The following is a 12575-nucleotide window of genomic DNA, read 5'->3' as shown; positions in this document are numbered from 1 at the left end:
TAGCCACAAAAGTCCATAAATTGAGGATTTGTTTAAAAGTGGAACCTGCAATTCTAAAAAAGAGGGGAAGCATATGGAGATTTTCACCTTAACTCTAGAAAGAAGGTAAAGACACAAGATTTAACTTCAAATGCCAATGTAAAGAATATGGCTTTCAGAGTTTAGAAAACAGATGTCCAACAAGAATTATATCATTTTTATATAATGGCCATTTAGCAGAATAATATAATTTTATTCTCCTCTAAAGCCTATGACCCATCTAGACACAAGTTCTTGGCCCTTTAACAGTGCCAAGTATGGATTCGACTTCATATGCAGGCCTTAAATTCAATTTAAAAGGGAGGGGTTTGGTTACTCACATTGCAATTGCGCCACTGTAAAATTTGTAAGTATACTGTGTCAAGCCATCGTTATTGTAGCTTGAAAATCTATCACCTCCTAAGGCAGTGTGCACAACACCTTCCAGCACCATTAAAACTAGTAAGTAAGAATGAGGCTTTATGTAAATATCAACATGATTTATCCAAGTTGTGTGTTCAAGCATATGATATCTTCAGCAATAGTGTCTTAATGTCAAGCCCTAAGGGCAGTCAGGAGCATGAACAATAGCCAAAAATGAGCCCATTGGCCAACAACCAAAAAAGAAATAAGCTATTCCTGGTACTGGAACTTTTATTTTCATATATCATAAAATCTTCCAACCACTATCAAAATAGCTCTCCTTTAATTAGACGGCAATTAACGGAAAGACCTCCAACTGGCAAACATGCGAGAATAAGTGGCTGTTGAGTGTTCAACCTTAAGTGGAATATACATACTATATCCTTCCCATCTGGGCTCAGGGATCTTTTTGGAAGAGGGGGTTGAAAATTATGAGCCAGAAGTAGTCAAGTAGTTGATATCATCAAGGAAAATGTTTCCCAACAACAGAGAAGAAATACATAGGAATTCACAGAGATGATAACAGCATGTACAAGACTTTCATAAGCTCCATCAGACAAAATCCCAGCAAAAAGTGAGGGGTGGTGGGCACAAAAATCCCACCATAGGTGAGAAACATTTGATAGCAGCTAGGAGATGGAGGGTCAATTTTAATAAATGATGTGACTTCTGCTGGGCAGACTACATGTCAGGGCAGGCCCCATTCCCAAGACTAGTTGAGCACTACAAACTGAACCTAGTGGAGAAAAAAAAAGAAAACTCTGGGTTGCATAGGAAGGGATGGAAGAGTGGAGACAGTGGCTATAAAAGAGAAGAATAAGCTTAAAATACATCATATGTAACTCTCAATGAATATTATTATTGGGCTTGAGGGATGGCTGCATGGTTAAGAGTAGTGTTGTTCTACTGGGGAACTTGGGTTCAATCACAGCACCCACAAGATAGATCACAATCAGCCCAGGTGTAAAGTCATAAGTGCAGCTCAAGGAATCCAACTATCTTCTCACTTCTATAGATACTGTGCATACACGGTACACAGGCATACATGCAGGAAAAACCACCATACGATAAAATAAAAGGAAAAAAGCTTTAAAAATTGTTTCAGACTAATCACTAACTGAAGAGCACAATCCTTCTCACAGACGTTTCCTTACCCCTTTCTTACCCCTTTCAATGCCATGCAATCCAAAAGTCACTAGGTATTTTATTATGTGTCATCAAGCACAGCCCTTGGCACAGGGGTGTACATTACTGCAGAACATCTTTACTGTCACAAAGTTAAACTGCAGAATAGTTGTGCGAGGTAATTGTTCCCTCTGGGAAGAGAGAGTGGTGGAGGAAAATGGGGATGTAATTGCAGGTAAAACAGAAATGCCTTGAGAAAACTCAGAATTGAATAATTGTGTAGGATTTGCTCCAAGGAATAGTCAAGACACTAAGATCTGGATTATGATTCAAAAATAATGTCAATGGGTTTTACATGCTGCTACAGTATTCTAGAATACTTTATGGAGAACCAGTTCTTGTAAGTTGTCCTGGAACCTCTATATAAACTTGTACATTTGTGTGTGCATGTGTGTGTGTGTGTTTATGTGTGTGTATATACACATAGATGTATACAATAAAAAACAAATGCATAAAAATTACTCTGGGGTAGACATAGTATCTGTTCTTATAGGTGCTTTTACCAAAGAGAGCAGAGATCTCCTTAGCACTTAGATAGTAATATCAAGAAGCCAAATAAGCTGAAGGCTACATATCTCTAAAGTCCTTAATTCACTGCTAGTTTGTCCTGGAATTTTCACATTTATGCTACTACATTTTGTCTTCAAATTGTCAAAATATTAAAGATATTGACTTGAATTTACTAAGAAAATTTAGACTATTAAGTTAAAAACTGATTCCATACAATAAAGTTTTACTATTTCAGTGACTAGTCCTAAATTTACTTCCTCCGGGTAGCTGAAATTGTCATGGGGTAATCCTTTGCATTTTTCCTTCATTATCAAATGTTGTCATATGTTAATGAACATCTTAAGAAAACTACTTTAAGCCAGGTGGTGGTGGTGTATGCTTTTAACCCAAGCACTTGGGAGGCAGGGGCAGGCGGGAACTCTGAGTTCCAGACCAGCATGGTCTACAGAGTGAATCCCAGGACAACGAAGCTACACAGAAAAACATTGTCTCAAAAAACAAACAAACAAACAAACAAAATATATTTTAATAAACAAATGTACTCACCATCATATACCCTTTTAGAAATCAATTTTCCAGTTGATATTTGTTTTACTGTTCTTAAATTATTGTTTTCAGAGACAATTTAACAATCATGAAAGAATGTCATTATTGTTGCCTTAGTTGCTTTAGATAGAATCCATTAGTTTCATGATTTAATAATGGAGGAACATCTGGTTCTTTTCTGGTAACCTAAATCTTTACTCTTTTAAGAATTATTTGTTTATTTTATTTATATGACTATACTGCAGCTGTCTTCAGACACACCAGAAGAGGGCATCAAATCGCATTACAGATGGTTATGAGCCACTATGTGGTTGCTGGGAATTAAAATTGCTCAGGACCTCTGAAAGAGCAGTCAGTGCCCTTGACCACTGAGTCATCTGTCCAGCCTCCTAGTAGCCTAAATCTTACAGAAGCCCTGATAAGAGAATGTAAAGAAACAGATCTATTTATTTAGATCTATCTCATTTAAATATTTCTAATGCAACTTAGAATTATGTCTGGTACTGTTCAACTGTAAAATCATATGCATACAAGTAATATTAGAAAAATGGCTCGTCAGTTAAGAGTCCAGACTGCATGGGTTCTCTGCCTAGCATCAAATTATGTGGCTGCCAGATATTACTATTTAAATGCCAAGGGGGGTTGTATCCCTTTCTGTAGGAGTGCCCACAAGAAACAGACAATAAATCCCTGTGGTCACTGAAGTTGGAACTAGGAGACTCTAGATTTTTTTTTCTAGCTTGATTTATTTGTCTTCAATTTACTACATATAAACACCTCTTGCATGTCGCAAGCCATCAAGGCAAAGAATGACTCAAAATTATTGTCCTCAAATAATTTGTGTGCCCTTTTTAAGTGCTTTAAATAAGCATCTTGCCCGTGAAAGGGATACAATGGAAAAGTTAAAACCTGTGCCAGTTCAGGCTGGAGAAATGGCTCAGCAGTTAAAAGCGCAACCAGTTCAGTTCCTAGCACCCATTTCAGGCAGCTCACAACTATATGTAATTCTAGTTTCTGAAGATCTCAATCATCATCCAGAGTCTGTGGCACCTACACACACACACACACACACATACATATACATACACATGTACATAACACAGAGAACAAATTTTAAAATAAAATTAATAATATAAAATCTTTAAAAATTAAATCAAATACAGTAACAGTAAGCCTTTGAACTGTCTCAGCATGATCTACCTAAGCAGCAGCATCCTAACCCAAGTTTTCTAGCGAACAACTCTATTTCTGATCATCAACTCCATTTCTAGCCATCAACTCCCATTTGGCTTTGTTTCTCAATTAATATCATCACTTAGAATTTAAATAGCAACTTAATTTGGATTCACTGTCTAAATTTTGAACTGGGATAGCTAAACCTCACATAATAGGGTCTTCATTTTTACTTCTTCAGCATACTGAGATTCCAAGTAACGGCATATTCCCTCTATGCTCCATGTCCACCTTTACAGCAACAGGTTATAAAGAGTCTGCACGTGGCTTCATCTGGTCCATAAAGAGAGAACAACCAGACACTCTGGAAAAGCAGACTTACTGTAGGATGTTTGCATGATCTGATATTTAAAATATAGCTGCTCAAAGACATGGCACACTAATGGTGGAAGAGTCAAATACATACCTTGGCAGTAAGCAACAGCTCATTAGTTTGACCCAAGGCCCATTAACAAGAGGGAAAGCATGTCCAGTACTGAAAACCTAGCCAGCTATACAAGGCTAGTGATATGAAACTTGGAGAAGAACCTACAACTGCCACTTTATTAAACCAGCATAGCTGCATTCTAAATATTTATCCTTAAACACAAGGATAAGGGTAGGTCTCACCCTTCATCAAAGAAACTTCCCTTTGCATTAGATAGAAATCTTTACAGAAAACCACAACCAATCAAAATGTAGAAAACATGAGACCATGGGGTGCCCTATTCCAAATAATATATCTATAACACAATTCCTATATCTTATGAGTCAGGAATCATTGTGGAAGAGGGCGTGGGAAAATTGTAAGAGATTTTGATAGAGTAGCAGGTTTTCTGTGAGACTGTGTCTCCTAGAAATGCCAAGAAGGATACACCAATAAAATCTCATCAACATGGCTGCCTAAACACAATTGAATAATCCCACTATGCAAGAGGAAAATTTCCTGAAACCTCAACTCCAGGCAAAGAATATGAGCAACTGAGGAGTGATAACATTATATGTACTGAGCAGGATGGATAGATAGATAGATAGATAGATAGATAGATAGATAGATAGATAGCTGTCAGGAGCAAACAGGTCTCTAATCAAAATGAACATTAATACAGAAATGTTTGTCACATCAATTCTGTGGATTTCTGATGTTTTGAAAACCAACTATCCATGTAAGGTAATCTGGACTGTTGTCTGTTAACTCCACTCAGCTATCTCTAAATAAAACATAGGAAACACCCTAACAATAAACTCCAAGCCATGAATTTGCTATAGTCCCTTAACTCACAGGCTGTCCATCTCAAATCAGTTAAAAAAGCTAAAGAAGGACTGGGTCTAAGCTTTGTATTCCTAAATGTGTTATACTGGTACAATGCCTAGGAGAGTAACAATATTCGTCTCACTTTTATATCAATAAGAAACTCGTACCAATGAAAACCTTAAAAATTGTAATCAAAGTAAATTGAATTCTAAGAAGAAATTGAGCATTGACAGCATTGACAGCCACTAGGCAAGAATTGCCTCTTTCCTTCTACAGACAAATTACTGTCCAGAAAAGGACACACTTGCAGAATAGTCGACTGATTATATCTGCCTAGACAGAGTAATCAGCCCTTAATAATTCTGCAGCACTAAGGTCTGTCAGATGATCCTGGGCCAGAAGGCGAAAGAAGAGATGCTCCAACATTTTGTAGTAGAGGGAGTGTCCAGGTGTTCAGAGGTCTCTATAAATTGGCTAAGTTTTAGAAGCTATGCTTTGTGCTTCCCACAATTATAGTTAACTCAGTCATTCTGGATTTCTGAGGGGGTTGAAAACTTATAGCCTCATAGCCAATCCTGGCTATTTACCTTGAGAGAAAAGATTTGAGTCGATGGTCGTCAGCTGACATTCATCCTAAAGCCAAGGAAAAAGCCAGGTTCAGAACTAAAAGTTTTAGTTAGGATAGATGACAGAGGTTCTGATTAGTCAACAAAATGATGGACTGGGTATTAGGACTATCTTGTACCTCACTGGTACAAATTGGCATAATTATGCTCTAATTGTATTTTGAGAGAAAAGTTTCATTTTAACAGGAAGGGTTATATGTAGGAGGAACTAAGGTGGGAGGAGTACTGAGAGGAAGAGAAGGAGTAAGAAGAAGAGGAGAAGAAGGAGAGGAGAAGCTAGGTGATGAGAGAAAGAGGGGGGAGACAGGGAAGCAGATGTTCATGTATCTCCACCAGTCAAAGATAGTTGATATATCTAGGTTGGGTAGTGGGTTACACCTCTGATTGAGCAATACTAAACTTATAAAGCCTTTGATTAACATTTTTTTAAAAAATGTATAAGTGCAAAAAGGAAAAGGGGGCATGGGATAGGGGTTTTCTAAGGGGGGGAATGGGGAAAGGGGATGGCATCTGAAGTGTAAATAAAATATCCAATAAAAAAATAAAGAAAGAAAGAAAAGAAAAAAGATAGATAGATAGGTAGATAGATAGATAGATAGATAGATAGATAGATAGATAGATAGATAGGAATTTGAGAGAGGTAAAAAAGTTATGGGATGAAATAGATGGGGAAAATAATGTAATTATAATTATAAAATATAAAAATATATTATTTAGAAAACTGGTTTATATTTTAAAGCACCACAGGCTTCTTAAGTGTTTAGGAACACAAAATAGAGTTAAAAGAAACTCTAACATGACATTCTGAAAATATTCCTGCTCAGTAGTGTCTCCATCTGTGTATGCTAACTTTGACATTGAGTAATAAATGAGTGCAAATACATCTAGCAGTTATTTATCCTTATATTGGTAACACTTGTTTAGCAAGCAGTTAAAAGCTCAAATTGATATGCAGTCAGACAATCTTTTAGTAAATGGGTAGAATTAGCCTAAATTCTAAAAGGTTGGCTCAGGATGTGGCACTCTTAGGAGGTATGGCCTTGTTGGAGGAAGTGTGTCACTGTGGGGACAGACTTTGTGACCCTTCTCCTAGGCACATGGGAGCCAGTCTTCTGTCTACCTTCAGATCAAGATATAGAACCCTTAGCTCCTCCTGAACAGTACTTGACTAGATGCTTCCATACTCCCTCGTTGATGACAATGGACTGAACCTCAACCTGTAAGCCAGCCCTAATGAAATATTGTTCTTATAGGAGTTGCCTTGGTCATGGTGTCTGTTCACAGCAGTGAAACCCTAACTAAGACAATGTGTATGAGGAAAAGGGGTGGCAGCATACACAAGGGCATGCATGTGAAGATCAGAAGATAACATTTTAGACATCAGTTATCTTTTTCTGTCTTGATTTGAAGGCAGGGTCTCTTTTACTGTTTTTAACACTATGCTGCATAAGTAAACGTGCAGCCAATTCTGTCTCTACCTCCCATTTTATAGTAGGAGTGTTAGAATTGAAGAGAAGAGCCAACCCAATGCACTTACCATACATGGGCTTCAGTTCATCTGCCCTGCAAGCAAGATGTTTGTTGGCCTGCTTGTTTTTTAACATTTAATTTTTTATTGTTGAGAATTTCATATGTGTATACAATGAAATATGAGCATTTATATTCCCATTTCCCTACTGCAACTACTCTTCCATTGCTGAGCCCACTCGCTTCTCAACTTCATAGGTTATTATAATCCACTCAATACAGCTATGAACAAGGTTACTTTGCATACTACTATATCTCCCTGGATTTCTCCTAATGTTTTAATAAGTGTTATTCTTAAGCAATACATTTGAAAAATATATAAATAAAATAAAACAAAGGTACTACATAAATTCATGAAAAATCATTTTCATTAAAAAGTCTGTATGCGGAAAAAGATACTCAAATTGAATGATTTAAATATATCAAATGGCCATGTTCAATGACAAACATAAGAATAAAAACAGAAAAATAAGTGAAGAATATCAATAAGTGAGCAGACAGGAACATTCACAGCCCACAACCTTAGGAAACAATGGTCCAGTTCACTAGCCATCTGCAATCCAGGAGTGACGTAAAAGCTGGATATCACTATGACTATGAAACTAGTAAAAGTTCAGAGGTGCTAGCACACTGTGAGGTAAGAGCTGTGTCTCCATGCATTGTGGAGAAATGTGACAAGTGAAATCATTCTGATTTCCCACCCCAGAGAGTTTATCCTATAGAACAAAAAGCATCAGTCAGCTCCATAGCACATATAAAGAAGATGGAAGCATTAGTCACACAGGAAGGACACTGGAAACAGAAAATCCATGCTGCTGGGCTTATTATACACCTACACAATGAAATTACGCATTCATCAGAAGATCTAAAACAGTACCAGACAACTTAAGAAAAAATAATCTCATCACAAAATTTCTTGTATATGTGTGTGTGCACACTGAGTATGAATTAATATATAAAATTTATATATGCTTATAGTGTGTATATGAATGCATATCATATGAGTATTAACAAAAACATACTGTTATTAACATGAGTTATATTATATGTCAAAGCTAATGTAGTAAAGCCAGAAAGTGAGAGAAAAAATGAAAATTAGAAGATTTCAAAGAATTGAATTACAACAAACATGCATGAATTTATGCAAAATTACATATGTATACAACACTATGCATCTACAAATTGAATATAAATGAGTTTTTGGAACTTCATAAAGACAAATGCAAGTCAATAAAAAGCTGGCAAAGTATAGGAGACTACTTAAATATTTGGGAATAAACAATGACAAGGCAAAGAAAATTAAAAGAAAAATAATAAAAAGCAAAATGCAATAGGGCTGGTTATTTATCAGAGATAACAGAGTGTTTGCCTAGCATGTACTATCCCTGGGTTTGATCTCAGCACCTCATAAACAAACTACAAGTGGAGACATGCACCTTTAACCCCAGCTTCAGGAAGTGGAGACTGGAGGGTCAGAAAGTGATCATCTTCAACAACAAAGTGAGTATTGAAGCCAGTTTGGGCTACATAAGATTCTATCTTGAAAAAAAAACTGTAAAAGTAATAGACTCTATCACATAAAATTATAATATATATAACCATTATATTTATAAATTAATAATAAATAATACCATAAGCAAAATCCTGATCAATAAAGTAGAAAATGCAATAATCATGACAGAATATATTATTTCATTAAAATCACTATTATAAAGTAATATGAATTATAACACCACCTTACAATAAATAATTTTAGTGAATCACAAGAAAAATAGTTAATTGTTTAGTTCAGATTATAAATGAATAATTACAGCATAAAAAGGCATTAAGCAAAAAATACCATCTATTACTTTTACAAACAACTTTAAATAATGAATGATTACTAGTCCAAATATAGGCAAATAACAGAAAAGAAAGATCCATATATAGGTTTTCTCATAAGACCTATCTACAAACATGTTGCTGATCTCAGTTAAGATTCTCTAAATATAAATATCCTTGGATTCAATATCTTTTATAAATTCAACCTAATATAAATTAGAAATGTTCATGTATATACATGGGGATCTTAAAAACACTATTCATAAAAAAAATTTTGAGATATACCTAAACACTGAGTCAGAAACCACTTAAGTTTTAAATGATCAATAGTTAAACCTATTAAAATTGTTTCAAAATATGATATAAAAATTTCTTACAATCTATTTCCCCATGGAACATAAATGCGTCTGTCCATTAGAGCAAAGTGTATTTCAATGGTTCTCCTTTATACTCACCTTCCCCAGCAACTTCCACTCACTATTGATACCATTCTGTAAATGGCCACCCATCTCTCATTCTCTTTTATGGGCCCATGTGTCCTTTAGCTAGCTCCATATCCCATACCTCATCTTGGTTTTCTTTCTACTTATCTAACACACTGCAATCCAATTTTAAAAGAAAATAAATACAAATATAGAATAAAAGAAATATAAACTATTTCTCTATAATCTATATATACTATATTGTATTTATATTCATTATATAAATAAATATGTATATATTTTTATAAAATAAAATAAATGTCTATATAGAAGAAGGTGATTAAAGGTCAAAATAATTATTTCTAGCTGTTGAAATTAGAATGTCATCTACTTTTATGCTTCATATACCAATTTCAAAATTATTGTCATTATTATCTTTTTCTTAACTAAAATGACATCAGGCTCCATTCTACCTTCATTTCTAAATCAATTCTAAGTAATCAGAAAGTTTACAAGAAATTCTAACTTCAACAAATTCATTAACTGAGGTCCATGTATTAATTGGCAACAAAATTCTTAGAGATTCTGAGACCTGGGATAAGCTATAAAGTACCAAACTTGAAAAATAATATATGTGTTTTACATACCCATCCCTTCCAAGTATTGAATATGTGTGTATGTGAATAACATTGTGTTTATTTTTTAAGAAGTCCTAAATTTACGTGACATATTTTGATTATATGTATATCTCACTCTCTCATCAAACTTGTCCTGGACCACTGGATTTGTTTAAGAAAGTACTGAGTCTAATGAGTGTGGTACATATTTACATAAGACTATCTACTGGAGCATGAGTGATATACCAGGAGCCACACTCCTGCAGAAAAAGGAATGTTTCCTCTCCCAGGAGCCTTCTCGGATATATAAAGGCATCTTTGCTCTCTTTCTGGCTCCAAGGTTGACTTCAGCTGTGATCCTGAAACAAACATTCACGTCCCTTATCCTTTGGTAACTTGGTCTCCAAACTGTTGCTCACTTAATCCTAATGTTTAAAATATTATTAGAGTATATAAGTTATATTTTAAATGCATATGTATCACCATTAAAATGTGTGCATTAGGAATTACCTACAAATAAAATATTTCAAAAAACTCAATCTAAATTTAATACAAAGACAAAAATAAATAGAAATTATACTTCTATTATTTTGCTCCAACACACTAACAGATCATGTCTCCTGTAATCTATGTCTCCACTATGAAATTCACAGACTTAGAATACTCTCAATTTTTCCACTAGGCAGCTCCAGTTTCCCCATCACAAATAGAACCACATTTTGAAATTCAAGAGTCTCTCTGGAGGGTGCATATTGTCTTAGTTGGTCATGTGATTGTTTGAACATAACCCACCTCAGATTACAACAGTCCTGACAGAATTAACATGTTTAATTGAAAACACATTCACAGATATGCAAAACCATGTCCTTTTTGTACTCTAAATTATCTCTTAGAAAAAAACAAATGTTCCTAGATTAAGACTGAGAGCATATTACTGCTGCCATTCGACAAGAACAAGGACTATACTGCTCCTGTGATGGTCCCACTCCTTTACGAATAAGAGTCTCCATCTCTCCTCTCTGAGGAGTTTTAGCAGCATACCTCTGAGGATTTTTGAAGACTGTCACCACCGCATGAATCAAGAATGAGAGTCTTCTCCCATTTCTGTGCAACTTGATTGGCTTCTTCTATCTTCTGCTCACAACTTTTTTGAGAATTTAATAGTGTTACCTCATAAAATTCTTGAATATCTGTAAAGGAAATGTCAGGAAAGAATCAAAATGTCAAATAACACCTCATAAATATGTGTATATGTACCTATAATATCCATATGAAAATGTGGCTAATTAAAACAAATGAATAATTGCATTCCAAGGTAAAGTAATCAGAACAGAAAATTCTGAGAACTGACTTTTACCAGCATTAGAATTATACAGAAACTTCATTCATAATCCTGAGCATAGGAAGCAATCAAGACGTTGTTCAATAGTTGAACAGCAAAACTGTAATAAGTTCATAAATCAGTTTATCATTAAGACATAAGAGATAACAAGCTATCAAACCATCTGAATATGTAGATGACTTTCAAAAAAGCACAGTGGTAAGTGAATGAACGCAGTATGGAAGGGTTACATACTGCATGATTTTATACATTTCACATATAGCAGGGAGTGGGAAAAGTAAAATTAAAGGAATATAAAAAGATGAATTTTGAAAGTACTAAGTATAGAAACCAAAAGCAGTGTTATTTATTCTGTTTGTAGTGATCCATAATGGAGAAGATAAAACCTAAAGCATGCATTAAAGTCTTTGAGAAACTATCATGGCCTAGAAAAGTGCAACAAAACAGAGTTGTGAGGAAGAGACACAATGTACTATCCCAGTGGGCTCCTGTAACACACACACAGAGCCTGGGCTAAAACATAAGGAAATTTAAGCAAGATATGACCACATAGTTACATGTTATTAGTTGCTACCACACTGGTGGAAGGTGTCTATGGTAGAGGAAACAGAAAGGAGATCTATAGCAAATCCCTGCCATGTCTTCATAACTTTTGTCTAAGTATAAAACTCCTTCTCCCAGGAGCCTTCAAATGCTCATAGCTCCTAGGATACATGAAGGATCCTTGCTCTGTTTCTGGCTCCATAGTTGTCTTCAGCTATGATCCTGAAACAAACATTGACTTTCCTTGTCCTTTGGTAACTTTAAACTCCATAGAAACTGTAACATGTTTCCAAAGAAAACATGTTCCTAATCAAACTGGCTTTTCTATGCCCATTGCACAATCACAACTAGATCCCCAAATGATCCCTAAAAATTTTTTTTATAAATCTATTTTCAAGATTAGGATGAATGGAAGTATAATTAATATTGCATCAGGTGACATTATCTTACTTTTTAAAAATGTGGTTTTGAGGACGACTGTTTGACACTGAAGGAGACTGAATTATCTTCAAATCAATTATGCACTGA

At 35.1% G+C, this 12575-nt stretch overlaps 1 protein-coding gene across 8 annotated transcripts in view; it reads right to left on the bottom strand.

Annotated features, from left to right (window-relative positions):
• The window catches only part of Dlg2 (discs large MAGUK scaffold protein 2), a 1841012-nt gene that overhangs the window by 1595567 nt on the left and 232870 nt on the right, over positions 1 to 12575 (bottom strand). For all 8 annotated transcript variants that reach the window (XM_076937777.1, XM_076937790.1, XM_076937770.1 and 5 more), the window contains one exon: positions 11204 to 11352. In XM_076937777.1, the coding sequence (XP_076793892.1) occupies positions 11204 to 11352 (149 nt within the window). The remainder of the gene's footprint in view (positions 1 to 11203; positions 11353 to 12575) is intronic.

The sequence above is a fragment of the Arvicanthis niloticus genome, chromosome 1, assembly GCF_011762505.2.
Source record: "Arvicanthis niloticus isolate mArvNil1 chromosome 1, mArvNil1.pat.X, whole genome shotgun sequence".
Classification (NCBI taxonomy): domain Eukaryota; kingdom Metazoa; phylum Chordata; class Mammalia; order Rodentia; family Muridae; genus Arvicanthis; species Arvicanthis niloticus.
The sequence above is the reverse complement of the archived record's forward strand: the minus strand, read 5'-3'. Positions and strand labels throughout refer to the sequence as shown.